The 17,083-nt window shown below is 43.2% G+C and overlaps 1 protein-coding gene across 1 annotated transcript in view; it reads left to right on the top strand.

The window, feature by feature from the left end:
• Positions 1–17,083, top strand: part of GIT2 (G protein-coupled receptor kinase interacting ArfGAP 2) — a 66,525-nt gene that overhangs the window by 29,589 nt on the left and 19,853 nt on the right. Inside the window, exons 10-15 of the mRNA XM_011997849.1 lie at positions 530–581; positions 4,345–4,417; positions 4,655–4,752; positions 6,052–6,163; positions 13,197–13,339; positions 15,118–15,267. Coding sequence (XP_011853239.1) covers positions 530–581; positions 4,345–4,417; positions 4,655–4,752; positions 6,052–6,163; positions 13,197–13,339; positions 15,118–15,267 — 628 coding nt within the window. The remainder of the gene's footprint in view (positions 1–529; positions 582–4,344; positions 4,418–4,654; positions 4,753–6,051; positions 6,164–13,196; positions 13,340–15,117; positions 15,268–17,083) is intronic.

Below are 17,083 nucleotides of genomic sequence, written 5' to 3'. Positions count from 1 at the left end.
GGCTGAGGCAGGAGAATTGCTTGAACCCGGGTGGCAGAGGTTGCAGTGAGCCGAGATTGCACCATTGCACTCCAGCCTGGGTGACAGAGTGAGACTCCATCTCAAAAAAAAAAAAACCCTGACCTTGTGATCCTCCCACCTTTGCCTCCCAAAGTGCTGGGATTACAGGTGTGAGCCATCGAGCTTGGCATATTTTCTTATATCATGCTTTTTTTTTAATGCTTCAAAAATTGTGACTACTCACATAAGGGCCTGGAAGGTAACCTGGCAATAGCTTTTGTCGTTTAGTTGGTGGACAATTTTTTTTTTTCTCTTTAACACTTATATGATTGTGGTATTTCAGAAGGAGTTACTTTCACCGACTTGTTCTGTTTAGAGCTCCTCACTGACTATCGGTCTGTAGAATGCTTGGTTCTAACATGGTCCATGAACTATAATTAATATTTTTATCTCTTGGGTGTCTTAAACTTTACAGAGTTCACAAATCTGGCTTTATTTATTTGCTTATTAGCTTTGTATGTTTTCTTAGCAGCCTGGATTTGTCTGAATTGGCAAAAGCTGCTAAGAAGAAACTTCAGTCTGTGAGTATCTCTCTGTACTGGTTTTCTCTAGTATGAGAATCGGTGCACTCTGCTTATACCTACTCTCAATGCAGGTTACCTATTGCGTCTGATGACTTTATTTCATACTTTTATTTGTTAAATTAGAACCAGATGATTGAGTATACAGCAGTGATGACCACAAGGACTATTAAGTTCAGTGTATTCAATTCATTGGTTCTGCTTCAGATAATCTCGTTTTTCTCTGTCATGTAAAAAGTGCAGATGGCACCTTTGGCATTAGGCAGTTGTTCTCCTCAGGAGAGTTCCCTAGTTCCTCTCAGCGTCATGAGTAAGTAGGGCACGCATTCCTGGGGTGACTTAGCCACATAGGGTTCTAGAACATGGTAAATGCTGATGCTGAAATGGTAGCGAGTCCCATAGATTCACTCGCTGCCATTTGGATCCAGCCATACTGTAACCTTCTTTACCATCCCATGCCATTCATCAGCACTTTTTAAATTTCCACTGTTAAAAGCTGGTGGTCTTGGCCCACGTGTGTGCTCAGAGTTTGCCGGGTCTGCACCACAGCCTCCCTTTAGCCTGTATCTTTCTTCCAGACTGCCCACCTCAGCCTTAGGAAAGGCCTAAGGGCCCAAGGCCTCAAGAGAAATCTGTTTCTCTGGGATTGACTTCTCTTTGTCTAGTCCCTTCACATGAAGCCTCACCAGGGTACTTCTCACTACTTTAACCACCAAAGTATACTCCTCAGCTGTTCCCATTGCTCTTTGGATCAGAACCAAGATTCTTAACTTCTTTCTGTAACCCGTAAGGGCATCATTCAACTCTCACCTTTCAGAGATTGCCCTACTTCCCATCTGGTTCCGTGTGTGTGTGTGTGTGTGTGTGTGTGTGTGTGTGTCTGTGTGTCTTTGTGGATTAACATGCTCTGAGGCCATAAGCTGCGCACTCAAGTCCTCTTCCAGGAATCCTCCTCTACCTGCAGTGTTTGCCTTTCCCAGCTTCCATCCCTCTGATCATTCAAGGACCTGAAATCTGACCAGTGTAGGTAGTGGCTTTCCCAAAGCCTAACTCTGACATTGCAGCTTCCCTAATTTATGACTTTCTCCTCATTTCCACTTTCACAGAAGACCCTTTACTAAAACTTCATATAATACTCAGTATTAAATATTACATAAAATGAATTTATCCTTACTAGTATTTAACTGTATTATGAAATAAATGTGTTTTATGCAATTTGTTTGGTGTCTCTGTATTCTGTATCTACAGTTTTGTGTGTTTGTTTGTTTTATTGCCTTAAGGAAGTTATAGACTAAGATGATCAGGATGATAAGCTTTGGAGTCAGACAGCACTAAATATTGTGTGATTTCCTTTTAATTACTCACAATCTGTAAGTACATTTTATTATAAATAATTCAAACTTAGATAAAAACCCACATTTTGTTAGACTATCCTACACTTGCTTCACTGGAAAGCTGCATGAAAGCTGAGATTATGCCTGTAATATCTCTAGTATGTGACAGGCATGAAGTAAAGACCTGGAACAGAGTCTAGTATAGCTCTCAAGAGCTGGGGTTTGGGTCAGACTAGTCAGTACATATCTTAGCCCTGCCAAGCTTCCTAGCCTCCCTGTGCCTTGGCGTACTGTCATAGAAAAGGGAGATAAGGATCCTGCAGAGGCTGCCGACCAGAACTGCTCAGAGTGGGCTGCCACTGTTACTTGTTGACCCTCACCCTGTGGTCTCCTTCTCACAGGTGACCATGTTATCAGTGCCAGGTCAGTGTTTATCCTCCGGTATCTTCCTCCTGTCCTCCCTCTCTTCCTCCCTTCATCCTTTCTTTCCTTTCTCTTTTCCTTCCTTCCCTCCTGATGAAAAGCTGAGAGAAATATAACAAAGGCTAATGTATTCCTCGAAGGAGTAAATGTTAGCATTTTCAAAGATATAAACTTGGATCTCAGGTCCGTCACTTACTAGCTTTGTGACTTTAGGCAAGCTACTATCTTCTCTGCCTCAGTTTCCTTGTCTGAAAAGTGGGACAATAGTAATTCCTGCTTTCATGGAGGTGTTATAAGTTGGCCATTGTAATTGTTGCTAGTGATAACATTAGCTTGTAGTCCCATGGAGGAAGAAACTGGACATTTATGAAGCAAGGTCAAGCTCCCAATCCTTCATCTTACCTAGCAACGGGCTCTTGGGGTTTGTTTTTAATTATAGTGTGACCACATTTGGGAAGATTTGAAAAATAGAGAAGGGGGACCATCCTCATTGCCACACTCTTAATGGAGTCAGGCTCAGTATTTTGGTACATTTCTTTCAGTTCTTATATGCATATCTTTTTAAAAAACTGGAACTTAATCATAATTATAGATGTTTCTAACCTGCTTTTTTCACTTAATAATGTATTGTACCCATTTTAACATGTTCCTATGAGGTCTCTGTAACCAGCACTTGTTTTTTCTCTTTTTTTCAAGACAAGGTCTCACTCTGTCACCCAGGCTGGAGTGCAGTGGTGCCATCATGGCTCACTGCAGCCTTGAACTCCCAGGCTCAAGTGATCTTCCTGCGTCTGCCTCCCAAAGTGTTGGGATTATAGGCATGAGCCACCACACCCAGCCTGTAGCCAGCATTTTAAATTGCTGCATTCAATACCTTCTGGCCAGCCAATGTCTCTTTTCTGGCCCCTCTTAAAGTGTGAGGTACCATGTGTGGATGTAAGGAACCCAATAGGGAATATAAGAGATTCAGCATCTGTCCTCCCAAAGCAGATGTCAGACAGTTTAAGAGTCACAACTACCACGTGTCAAGGTGTTTTCATGAGGCATAAAGTGCAGAGATGCGGAGCCACCCTAGCAGGGGCTTAACCTCATCTGGGCCAGGAAGAACTCAATTATCCTCCATGTGCCCAGGGAGGCACTGCAGGCCGTGAGGCAGTTGTGTGCTGAAGAGTCAGGCTGTGCTTTGTTAGGAAGCTTCCTTCTGGAGACTGAAACAGTAGGACTGCTACTGAGAAAGAGAGCAAAGAAACTCAGCCGAGGTCTGGGTCATGTTTTTGTGCAAGGGCACATTTTATCCTCTCAAAACAGCATGTCTTTTGCTTTTCTTTTTTCTTTTTTGAGATAGGGTCTTACTGTGTCACCCAGCCTGGAGTGCAGTAGTGCGATCTTGGCTTACTGCACCCTCGACCTCCTGGGCTGAAGTGATCCTCCTGCCTCAGCCTCCTGAGTATCTGGCACTATAAGCGTGCACCGCTACACCCAGCTAATTTTTGTATTTTTTGTAGAAGTGGAGTTTTACCATGTTACCCAGACTGGTCTCGAACTCCTGGGCTTAAGCAATCCACCTGCCTCAGTCTCGCAAAGTGCTGAGATTACAGGTGTGCACCACTGCGCCTGGCTATTTTTGCAAGGGTATAGGATTGCTTACACTTTGGGGAACTGACAAACACTCTTTAAGTGCATAAAAGGAGGCTTACAGGGTGATATCACAAGAAGAGTAGAGAACTGGAAACTGCTTCTGAGATGATGTACTTTAGATGCCTCTTAGCTCCTTAATAGCATCAGCCCTGTCTGTGTCATAAAGTAGTGAAATTGCTGTGGTTCGCAGATATTTCTAGAGGCCCTGTATGATTGTGAAAATGTTACGTCTGTTTAACAGTGGGTATGTACCAAGCACTGGCATTGGATAAGACATAGGCAATAAAAGGGTGACTAAGTCGCAGTTCCCTCTCGTCTTCCTGGTGTTAATCGTTGTCCCTTGTGTTCCTGATATTTTTTACTTTCAGCTAAGTAATCATTTGTTTGAAGAACTTGCCATGGATGTGTACGACGAAGTTGACAGGCGAGAGACGGATGCAGGTGACTTGACGTGGCTTTATCTAATAAGCTTCTGTTATCAGTGGGCAGTGAAAAGCTGCCAGGCTCAGTGTTTTACTAGCCCAATTTCTGCTGTCCTGATGGTGCGAGTGTCGACATTTGCCTTTGTGTGTGTTGGCTTCAGAGTGTGTTTCCCCTCGTAATGCGTGAGCTGTGCCTCCCAGGAGCAGTGACACACAGGTGTGATAAGGTTTGTCTCTGGCTCTTTCCTCTGGCTAGTCTGGCTTGCCACGCAAAACCACAGCGCCCTGGTAACTGAGACAACGGTCGTCCCCTTTCTTCCGGTCAATCCTGAGTACTCATCAACACGAAACCAGGCAAGTGACTCTGTTTGGAAAGGAATAGTAGTTGGGGAATGACTGATGTCATGGTATTTCATTTTCCCAGGACAAGTATTCTAAATTTTTCGATTGATTAAAATTTAATATCCTTTATACATACACACACACACAACCCCCAAAATGATAAGAAAAACAATAGACTATAAATAAATGACTAGGAAAGAATATGAAACAATTCACAGAAATATAAATGTTTTACACATGTGAAGAAGTGTTTAACCTTGTCAGTAATCTAAGAAAGCAACCTAAAAGCATTAGTGCAAGTTTTATCAGTCAAATTAATAAAATACATAATAAAGGATACTCCAGACTGGTAAGGATGTGGTAAGCTGAGCTTTCTCTTGCAACAGATAGAACTTTAAATTGCTGTAGATGTTAGAAAAGCAATTTGTTTACCAGTTTCGGAAGCCTCAGAATTAAGTACATCCTTTTACATGGGAATTACTCATTTGAGAATATGCTCTAATAAAATAAAAATAGATTTATGCACAGTGATTTTCATCAAAGCACTGCTGTATGTAATAGAGCATTGAAAACAGCCAACACATCTATCAAGACGAGAAATGTTGAATGAATTAGGAAGGTGTTTTAGTCTTTACGATTAGCAGCTATATATAAGGATAGGGTACATCTATGACTTTGTTTAACTTAAAAAATTTTTTTTTTTTTTTTTTTTGACGGAGTCTTGCTCTGTCGTCCAGGCTAGAGTGCAGTGGCACCATCTCAGCTCACTGCAACCTCCACCTCCCGGACTCAAGCGATTCTCCTGCCTCAGCCTCCCCGAGTAGTTAGGATTACAGGCACCCACCACCATGCCTGGCTAATTTTTGTACAAAGTCCTGACCTCAAGTGATCCTCCCGCCTCAGCCTCCCAAAGTTCTGGGATTACAGGTGTGAGCCTGGCTTTAACTTAAAATTTAAAAATTCCCCTCAAAATTAATTACTGAGTCTACTTCCAAACTGAAACAATAATAGAAGAAAAGCATTCAGTAGAACCATTTTATTTTTGCTTACCAAATAGATCTGCGTTGTGAGAACAATGCATATGTGAGAAATGCCATAACATTTATTATGAAGTTCTGTTATATAAATGGTTTTAAACTGTTCACATGGAAAACAAGCATTAACTTGGTTTGATTATGGCTGGGATTAACTGTACTTTGATCATCCAGAAGAAAGTCTTTGCAGAAGTCTGTCAATTGTCTAATTTTATGTGACTGTTTATGTATATATTTTTACACTGGGAAATATTTCCAATTGTTTTCCCACCTTTAGGGCAGACAGAAGTTAGCTCGGTTCAACGCCCATGAGTTTGCCACACTGGTCATTGACATTCTCAGTGATGCCAAGAGGAGACAGCAGGGCAGTTCTCTCTCGGGTTCAAAAGGTAACTGCTCAAACCTCCAAACATTTGTATTTTTGGCCCTCTAAATTTGACTCAAGTGTTAAAGTTATAAGCTAATTAAAGCAGTCATCAGCATGACAGCTTAAAGTTCTATAGGTTTTTGGGTTTTTGTTTGTTTTTTTACTTTAAGTTCTGGGATACATGTGCAGAATGTGCAGGCTTGTTACATAGGTATACGTGTGCCATGGTGGTTTGCTGCACCTATTGACCTGTCCTCTAGGTTCCCTCCCCTCAGCCCCTACTCGTATAAGTTTTATTGGTAGTATATTGTGATAGTTTACCTGTCTGAGCCCTGGTGAATTAACAATATTTCAGAGTTATTAACTGCTACACATATTTATCTTATATATGATTTCTGTTTTGTTTTGGGACACTTACCTTCCCTGTAAAATTGCATCCTGAAATTAACCCAAAACTCTGACTTAGATCTTATTAAAGGACATGTGAAAATAAACTCTTCTTGGCCGGGCACGGTGACTCACGCCTGTAATCCCAGCACTTTGGGAGGCCAAGGCGGGTGGATCACCTGACGTCAGGAGTTCGAGACCAGCCAATATGGTAAAACCCCATCTCTACTAAAAACACAAAAATTAGCCAGGCATGGTGGCAGGCACCTGTAATCGCAGCTACTCGGGAGGCTGAGGTAGGAGAATCACTTGAACCTGAGAGGCGGAGGTTGCAGTGAGCCGAGATCGCACCATTGCACTCCAGTCTGAATGACAGAGCACGACTCTGTCTCAAAAAAAAAAAAAAAAAACTCTTCTTGATTGAAACTGCATAATATCTGCTGTTGCTTACCTACGAAACTGAGTCCGACATAATTAAAATTTGTTGCCAAAAATTTTAAATGTCTTCAGTGAGAATTACTGTGATATACAATTATAAGGAGAGCTGTGAGCATCTGTTTCACAGGTGCCCTGTTGAGTCTAGTTCAGTAGGCCAGGTCCTGTCTGCATGCTTAGGAATGTCCTTCCTCTCCAGCCCTATTACTGTATCCATATTGTTTTTTTCTAATTATAGAAATTAGACATTTTTCATTGTAAGTCATTTAAGCAAAAGAAATATGTACCATAAAAATTAAGTTTTCAGTCAGTATCACATTCCCCAAAGACAGTAATCATTAACTGACAACAACTCATTCATTCTTCTTGCCTGTTCAGGAATTTGATTTTATCTGTTCAACCAGGAATAAGGAAGTTCTGAAAAGGTTTATTAAATTTTGGTGAAGGCACAGTGACGAGTCTTTGGATAAGTTTAAAGTCTTAAAATGGCCTGGGTGTGGTGCCTCACGCCTGTAATCCCAGCACTTTGGGAGGCTGAGGCGGGCAGCTCATTTGAGGTCAGGAGTTCGAGATCAACCTGGGCAACATGGTGAAACCCATCTCTACTGAAAATACAAAAAAATTAGCTGGGCGTGGTGGCATGCGCCTGTAATCCCAGCTACTCAGGAGGCTGAGGCAGAATTGCATGAACCTAGGAGACAGATGTTGCAGTGAGCCGAGGTGACACCACTGTCCTCTAACCTGAGCAACAGAGTAAGACTCTGTCTCAAAAAAAAAAATTGGGTACCGGGCGCGGTGACTCACGCCTGTAATCCCAGCACTTTGGGAGACTGAGGCGGGCAGATCACGAGGTCAGGAGATCGAGACCATCCTGGCTAACACGGTGAAACCCCGTCTCTACTAAAACTACAAAAAATAACCCAGGCATGGTGGTGGGCACCTGTAGTCCCAGCTACTCAGGAGGCTGAGGCAGAAGAATGGCATGAACCCAGGAGGCAGAGCTTGCAGTGAGCTGAGATTGCGCCACTGCACTCCAGCCTGAGCAATAGAGCGAGACTCTGTCTCAAAAAAAAAAAAAAAAAAAAAATTTTTTTAATTTAAAAAATAAAGTCTTAAAAAAATACCAGCTCTTTGATTTGATAATTCCATTCTTAGGTGTTAACTGAAGGGAAATTATCAGAGATGTTATATGTATGTTATGTAGAAAAACACAAACATTAGAAGCAACTGAGTAATAAAGAGGAACAATTAGTCACATTTTAAAATAGTACATACTTAACCTTTTTTAAAAAAGAATATGTAATTGTCTTAGTCCTTTTTGTGTAGCTATAGAAGAATACCCGAGACTGGGTAATTTGTAAAGAAAAAAGGTGTATTTGGCTCATGAGTCTGCTGACTGTAGGACTGGGCATCTGGTGAGAGCCTCAGGCTGCTTCCACTCGTGGAAGGTGAAGGGGTGCTGCATGTGCAGAGATCACACGGTGAGAGAGGAAGCAAGAGAGCAAGGAGGGAGGTGCCAGGCTGTTTTCAATGACCGGCTCCTAGCAGGAACTAACAGAGCAAGAACACACTACAAAGGGAGGACATTAATCTGTTCATGAAGGATCCACCCCCATGACGCAAACACCTCCCTTAAGTCTTCCCCTCCAACACTGAGGATCACATTTCAACATGAGATTTGGAGGGAACAAACATTTATACTATAGTAGTAATTATATTAGATAAAGTAATAAAGTTTGATTTTTTTTTTTTTTTGAGACAAGTCTCACTCTGTCACCTAGGCTGGAGTGCAGTGGCATGATCTTGGCTCACTGCAACCTCTGCCACGCAGGCTCAAGTGATTCTTGTGCCTCAGCCTCTTGAGTAGCAGGGATTACAGGTGTGCACCACCACACCCAGCTAATTTTTGTATTTTTAGTAGAGACGGGGTTTCACCATGTTGGCCAGGCTGGTCTCAATCTCCTGTCCTCGTGATCCGCCTGCCTTGGCCTCCCAAAGTACTGGGATTACAGGCATGAGCCACCTCGCCTGACTAAATCTTAGTTTTTCAAAGGAACAGTAATGAGACTGAAAAACAACTATGGTTAGGCCCCAGCTGAAACCTGGGATGGGCCCACATCGCTACAGACACACGTCAGTGTACATTTGCTGGTTTTGAATGCTTCCCAAGATCACTGAGATAGTCACAGAAACAAGATTGCATATCACTGCTGCTATTGAATAAACCTCTGAACGGTTGCTGGTTATGCTAGTTTATTTTTTTCTTTTTTGTTATGAGGTAGTTTAAAGCCCAGGTCCTTATCCTGTACCTCCAGGGCTCAACTTGAGTAATCAGTTGTAGTTCCCGTTTCTCACCTGAGCACCTTGAAAATTTCAGATGTGAAATTTAGTCTTAAAAACAACAGTTTTTTTTTTTCTTTTTTTTTTTTTTGAGACGGAGTCTCCCTCTATTGCCCAGGCTAGAGTGCAGTGGCACCATCTCAGCTCACTGCAACCTCCACCTCCCGGACTCAAGCGATTCTCCTGCCTCAGCCTCCTGAGCAGCTGGCATTACATTACAGGCATGTGCCACCACACCAGGCTAATTTTTGTATTATTAGTAGAGACAGGGTTTCACCATATTGGCCAGGCTGGTCTCGAACTCCTGACCTCGTGATACGCCTGCCTTAGCCTCCCAAAGTGCTGGGATTACAGGCATGAGCCACCATGCCTAGCCAACTAATGACGTTTTTAAAAGGTTTTGTATAACCCCAATTTTGTAAGGAAAACATATTTATGTAAATATATGTGTACAAGTGAGTATACCACAGGTAAGTATAAATACACAATTGATCATCATGTGCACATCCCATATTTAGAAATTCATCTACTTGCTAAAATTTATTTGTGACCTCAAAATTAATACACCATTTTCAAGGTCATTCTAAGAAATATACAGAGCAGAGAAAAAAATTGAGTCATCAAAAGCACGTTTCCAGCTGAGATTGAACAGGGAGGAGACTCCTTGACTTCTTGTTTCTGCATTCATGCTATAAACAAGTGTCTGTAGTCTATTTAGTGCCATGTTAGTCATATTTGTGTGCTTTTCACTGGTCATTTCACTGTTTTAAAATGCCCCACCCCCGCCCAGGATCGATTGAGTGCCCAGGAGGTTGAGGCTGCAGTGAGCCATGATCACATCTGCACTCTAGCATGGGTGACCCTATCTCAAAAGTGTCTCGACCAGACGCAGTGACTCACGCCTGTAATCCTAGAATGTTGGGAAGCTGAGGTGGGCCGATCACGAGGTCAGGAGTTCAAGACTAGCCTGACCAACATGGTGAAACTCTGTCTCTATTAAAAATACAAGAAAAATTAGCCAGGCATGGTGACGTCTGCCTGTAATCCCAGCTAGTCAGAAGTCTGAGGCAGGAGAATCGCTTGAACCTAGGAGGCGGAGGTTGCAGTGAGCTGAGATCGCACCACCGCACTCCAGCCTGGACGACAGAGTGAGACTCCATCTCAAAAAAAAAAAAAAAAAAAAAAAGTATCTCCAAGCCTGAACAACATAGCAAGGCCCCATCTTTACCAAAAAATTTAAAAATTACCTAGATGTGTTGGCATGTGTCTGTAGTCCTACACATTCAAGAGGCTGAGGCAGGAGGATCACTTGAGCTCAAGAGTTAGAAGCTATAGTGAGCTATGATTATGCCAGTGCACTCCAGCCAGGGTGACATAGCAAGACCCTGTCTCAATAAAAAAAGAAAAAAAGTGGCTTCCAAGCATAGTCCTGAAGCTCTGTCTAGTGTGTCTAAGTGCAAGAAGGCTGTGATGTGCCCGATGGAGAAATGTGTGTTAAATAAGCATCATTCAGGCATGATTTATAGTGCTGTTGGCCATGAGTTCAATGTTAATGAATCAATAAAATGTATTAAATAAGGTATCTTTAAACAGAAACACATATAGAACAAGGTTATGTATTGATTGGTTGATAACCCCAAGAGCACTGATTTAATATTGGCCAATTCACAGCAACTTTTTAGAACATAACTACGAAGAGGCTGGGCACAGTGGCTCACGCCTGTAATCCCAGCACTTTGGGAGGCCGAGGTGGGCGGATCACGAGGTCGGGAGATCGAGACCTTCCTGGCTAACATGGTGAAATCCCATCTCTACTAAAGAAATACAAAAAAATTAGCCTGGCATGGTAGCGGGCACTTGTAGTCCCAGCTACTCGGGAGGCTGAGTCAGGAAAATGGCATGAACCTGGGAGGCAGAGTTTGCAGTGAGCTGAGATCGCGCCACTGCACTCTAGCCTAGGTGACAGAGTGAGACTTTATTTACTTATAAATAAATAAAATAACTACCAAGAATAACAAAAATTGACTGTGTGTGGATATAAGTGCTCAGAAAAAAACCTAGAAAAAAATAGATCAACAAATAACAATGGCTATAAGTGATTACTTTATCTTACTTGCTCATTAGTTTCTAAATTGTATGTATTGACTGTTACTTCTGTAATCATTATATTTATGTGTTTTAAAACATTTAAAAAGTTAAAGTAGGACCTATCCTTTTATTTTACTTATTATTTTTCGAGACAGACTCTCGCTCTGTCATCCGTGCTGGAGTGCAGTGGTGCAATCTCGGCTCACTGCAACCTCCACCTTCTGGGTTCAAGCGATTCTCCTGCCTCAGCCTCCCAAGTAGCTGGGATTACAGATGCCCACCACCATGCCCAGCTAATTTTTGTATTTTTAGTAGGGATGGGGTTTCACCATGTTGGCCAGGCTGGTCTCAAACTCCTGACCTCAAGTGATCCATCTGCCTCAGCCTCCCAAAGTGCTGGGATTACAGATGTGAGCCCCTGTGCCCGGCTGGGACCTAGTCCTTTTAGATAACCACAATTCATCACCCAGATATCATCCATCCTTTGTTTCCTCAACATCTCTGGGAAGCAGTATTAGAAGTCAGAGTTTGAATAACCTGAAAGAAATCAGAGAGACTTTAGTTTGTGAAATCTTTTGTTCAAAGTGTATTAGATCCAATAGAATAATCCCTGCTCCCTTATGGAATAGACACTCCTTGTAACATGCACATGTGTATTTGATTCATTCTCCTCTATCTGTTTGTCTCACTGAGATGCAGGTAATTGACTAAATGCCAATTTTTTTTGTTTTTGTTTTTGTTTTTTGAGATGGAGTCTTGCTTTGTCGCCCAGGCTGGAGTGCAGTGGTGTGATCTTGGTTCACTGCAAGTGGGTTCACACCATTCTCCTGCCTCAGCCTCCCGAGTAGCTGGGACTACAGGCGCCCGCCACCACACCTGCCTAATTTTTTGTATTTTTAGTAGAGACGGGGTTTCACCGTGTTAGCCAGGATCGTTTCGACCTCATGACCTTGTGATCCACCCGCCTCGGCCTCCCAAAGTGCTGGGATTACAGGTGTGAGCCACCACGTCCAGCACAATGTTTCTGTTCTTTGAGTGCCTAGGTTCTGGCTCCAGTTTAACAAGTTGCTTTCTGTTTTGATTGATATTACCTTGTAAACATGTTATAGGTATTAATCAAATTATAGTTTATCTTCCATTACCTACAGCCTTATCTTCATGACCTGGAGCTAGGCTCTATCTCTAGAAACTTGGGATCTTGCCTTTTTATCTGAGCAGTTCCTTCCTAAGCCATCTGTTTAATTTGCCCATATTTGGCAGGTAGATGAGGAATGCTGGAGTCTCTTATGTAACTGTCCACCTGGTTGAAAACTTTTTCTGTTATCTCTATATTGGTGTGAATATAACATTGCCATTTCTGTCATTTTCTTTCAGTCCTTGTGTATTTTGTTTTTGTCTTTGTTTTTGCTTTTAGAGATAGGGCCTCACTCTGATGCCCAGGCTAGAGTACAGTGGTGCAGTCATGGTTCACTGCAGCCTCAATCTCCTCGGCTCAAGCAGTCCTCCTGTCTTAACCTCCTGAGTAGCTATGTAGCTGGGACTACAGGCATGTACCACCAGGCCTGGATAATTTTTAAATTATTTTGTAGGGATAGAGTCTCATTATGTTGCCTAAGTAGGTCTCAAACTCCTGGCCTCAAGCATTTCTCCTCCTTGGCCTCCTAAAATGCTGGGATTACAGGCAAGAGCACAGCATTCAGCCCTTTATGTCCTTTAAATGGCTAAACCAAAAAATCCTCTCCATAGCTTTTGGAAGAAAAGCAGTGTTTTAAGCCTGAATTAAAGTTGTTTGCTTTTATTGATAGACAATGTGGAGCTCATACTGAAAACAATCAATAACCAGCATAGCATTGAGAGTCAAGACAATGACCAGCCCGACTATGACAGCGTGGCATCAGACGAAGACACAGATTTGGAAACCACTGCAAGCAAAGCAAACCGGCAGAAGGTGAGAGGCCGTGCGTCCTGTGGAAGGGCAAGCATGCATCAGCTGAGGGCTAGCCCTGCCAAAGCTGCTGTGCAGTGAGGTTGGGTTTGTTACTAGCTCAGGCCAAGCAAAGGTGAAACAAGGTTAAATGGTTTTAACATAGGGGTCCTTGTCCCTGCATCACAGCCCTGCTGCAGTTGAGACTTTATAAAACTTGTGAGGAGTGACTGGTGTGTTTTTTTCATTCAACAAGTGTTTACTGAGTGACTTCTCTGGATATGACTCTCCTGAATGAGGTCTCATCCCTTTCCTATGAGGGTCTCATTGCCTAGGAGAGAGAGAACTGCAGGAGAAGGCACAAAGTGATGTGTGTCATATGAAGCACACACAGGCTGAGGGAGTGAACAGAGAGAGAACCTATGGCTGGGAGCATCAGCAGGGCTGTGTCATAGGACGGCTCTTAAGATGCGCCTCAAGGGACGCTTGGGATTGGGGCATATGGAGGAGGCAGAAAGAAAGTGAAACCAGGGCATCTAAGGGGAAGCTGGTCATGCATAGGGACAGCTAAAAAGGGTGGGACTCGAAGCTGCAGCAAGAGGGGTATGACGCCCAGCGGAAGAGCGTGGGCCTCACAGGCAGTGCGGAGCCCAGGATGCAATGTCTGGGGAGGACTATTCTGGTAGGTTAGAGAGTGGAGGGAGAGCTCCAAACTGGAGCTGACGCAGGCCACCCCAGGACCCATGCTAAGATGGTGCAGGTGGGAGAGACCTCGGGACCAGAGTGTGAGCTGGTGGAGAAGGCGGCAGGACCCCAGGCTGTGCACCCTCTGCTGACCCCCAGGACACACCCACGGAGGGGCTTGGCAATCATTTGAGAATAGATGAATAGGAAGGTAGAATAGAAAAGTCTTGGCAATAAGTTGGAAGGTTGAAGTGGGGAGATAGACTTATGGGAGATGTGTTCGGAGTTCTCCGGCCCACATGACTACGAGAAAGATGGCGCCATTAGCAGATGCAGGGGACACCCCTGTGCAGACTTCCGGGAAGCCACCTGGTTCACTCAGTCAGAGCTGAGGTCGTTTCAGGACCCTCTGTGACCAGGCCCTCTATCAACTGCCTGGCCTCCTGCCCAATCCATCCCACACACCTGCTCCCTGCAGGCTGAGCTCCACTGCAGGCTGGAATGTTCTTCCTCCAGATTCATGTGACTTATTCCCTCACCTCCCGGGGCTCTGCTCACCTCTCACCCACTCACAGGCTTAACCCAGCTACCCGCTTAACATGCAGTCCCCTACCCTGCTCTGTCTTATCTTTTCCCACAGCACTCATCACCCTCAGTCATACAATATATATACTCTCTCATGCTGTTGGGATATAAACACCATGGAAGCAGGAATCTTTGTCTCTTTTCTAATATATCCCAAGCACCTAGAACACTGCCTAATGTTCAATGAAAATGTTGGAATGAAGGAATTAATGAAAGAATGAATAAAAGCAAAACATGAGTGAACGAGAGAAAGGCTTACAAGACAGGACAGACCTCCTTAGACAGTCATTGTCAGCATAGATGTGTAGCCCCACTGCCTGTTCTATTGGAAAATACTGACTTTCAAATTTTTTAAATAGGATAGTGACCCTACTTTTTTATGTTTTAGTTTTACATTACTCTCAGAGGCCTTAATTTGGTTTGACTAACTTTGCAATTCAGCTGGCTTGGTCAGAATTTGAAATTCTTGAGCTGTTAGTCTTTAATGTTCTCATCATCTCAGATTGTGAACGTTTTCCCCAATTTATTTTTAGAGCCTAGATTCAGATTTATCAGATGGACCAGTCACTGTACAGGAATTTATGGAGGTCAAAAACGCTCTAGTGGCTTCTGAGGCCAAGATACAGCAGCTAATGAAGGTGAATAACAACTTGAGTGACGAGCTGAGAATTATGCAGAAAAAGGTAACATGTTAATAAATGCCAGGACGGTTGATGCTTTAATCCCATAGTACAAGGAAGAATCTCAGGCACTGTGATGTGGTCCGAGGGAAGAAAAACAGTTATTGTAACAGCCTTAGAAATCTTTGGGCCAAGTTGTCTTTTTGAAGCAGGATGTACTTGGATATTTAAAATGAAATATATCCAGAGTAAGTTCCCCAGGGAGGAGAAACCTAACATCCTATTTAAGCATTTGTGCCCTTTAGAATAACCCTTGCACTATTCTGTGCTTCCTGGAAACCTGGATGGCGCTTCATGGATGTGATTCTTCCCATTGCTAGGAGGGATGATCATACCATGGAGACAGAGCCAGTGAGAGCCCCGGGCAGGGGCATGTTTATCAGCATTCAAACCCTGCTCCCACCCTGGCAGCCCTATCCCACATCCCCACCTTATTGCTTACCAGTGTTTACTACTAACTTGTATTATCCCCAGAGCCTACGGGAGGGCCTGCCACAGAGTAGGTTCTCAAAAAATTAGAAAAAACCATTTCATTTGTAATAGCAAGAGCTGCACACTGGTAAGAAGCAATCTCATTTGCTCAGCGTTTTCTCATTCATTACCTTTTGAGAGAATCAGAACCGTCTGAATATGTTAATCCCGGAAAGGAGTGTGGTTGATGGTAGCAAGGAATACCCTTAGTAGGAGGGGGATTGTGTATGCAACTCTTTGTGAGAAGGCTAAGTAAGGGCATTTGAAAAATTCCAAATTTTGCCCATGACTTTGTGGGTATCACTCCCATCGTTCAGTTCTAAAATGAGATTTGGACACTTAACCAGAAACAAAATGAAATATATGATCTATATATTTAGGCAGTCATTTGAGAAGTAAGGTTTTCAAATCATTTTCAAGACCTGAGGACATGGTACACTCCATGTGTACCTGGACTCTTTTCAGTGCTGCTTCCTAAAGGAAGGTCAAAGAACTAAAAAGGGGCCCATGCCCCTCTACTTACTAGGGAAGGAAATTGCTGTGCACTTTTGCCTGGGATTTGGTCTAGGATCCTTTTGATTTTGAGTTCTAGAGCATTTTTGAGACTTTTTGAAATACATGGCTCTAATGCCTGTAGTAGCAGGGAATGAAGAATGCTCAAGATGAGCCAGCCTTAAACAAACAGACACTTGTTCTGTGTCTCCCAGTCCTGTCTAGGGCTGCCGTGCAGCTGTAAACGAGACAGACCAAGAGCCCCTTTGTCATTACATACAGGACCTGTACTTTCTCTGCCTTCTTTGGAATATATTTTATTTAATGGATTATACTTTGTCCCATTAATTGGACTAATAATTTTGACCAGGTGACTATTTCTGAAACATGCTGATTTTGCCACTGTAAATCAATCTGTTGCACATCACCTTTTAAAATCTAATAATGCTTCTTTTAGTATTTTTGGAAGAGAGAGCCTCATTATCTCTGAAAGCAAATGTCTTGAGCTTCTTTGAGAAATGCAAAGTGAAATTATTTGCTGTTGCTTATTGATTATCTCATCAATTCTTAGAAATGCTTTTGATTGGGGCCGGGTGCGGTGGCTCAAGCCTGTAATCCCAGCACTTTGGGAAGCCGAGACGGGTGAATCACGAGGTCAGGAGATCGAGACCATCCTGGCTAACACGGTGAAACCCCGTCTCTACTAAAAAATACAAAAAAAAAAATAACTAGCCGGGCGAGGTGGCGGGCGCCTGCAGTCCCAGCTACTTGGGAGGCTGAGGCAGGAGAATGGCGTGAACCCGGGAGGCGGAGCTTGCAGTGAGCTGAGATCTGGCCACTGCACTCCAGCCTGGGC

The sequence above is a fragment of the Mandrillus leucophaeus genome, unplaced genomic scaffold, assembly GCF_000951045.1.
Source record: "Mandrillus leucophaeus isolate KB7577 unplaced genomic scaffold, Mleu.le_1.0 Scaffold55, whole genome shotgun sequence".
NCBI lineage: Eukaryota > Metazoa > Chordata > Mammalia > Primates > Cercopithecidae > Mandrillus > Mandrillus leucophaeus.
This window is presented reverse-complemented; position numbering and strand designations above follow the sequence as displayed.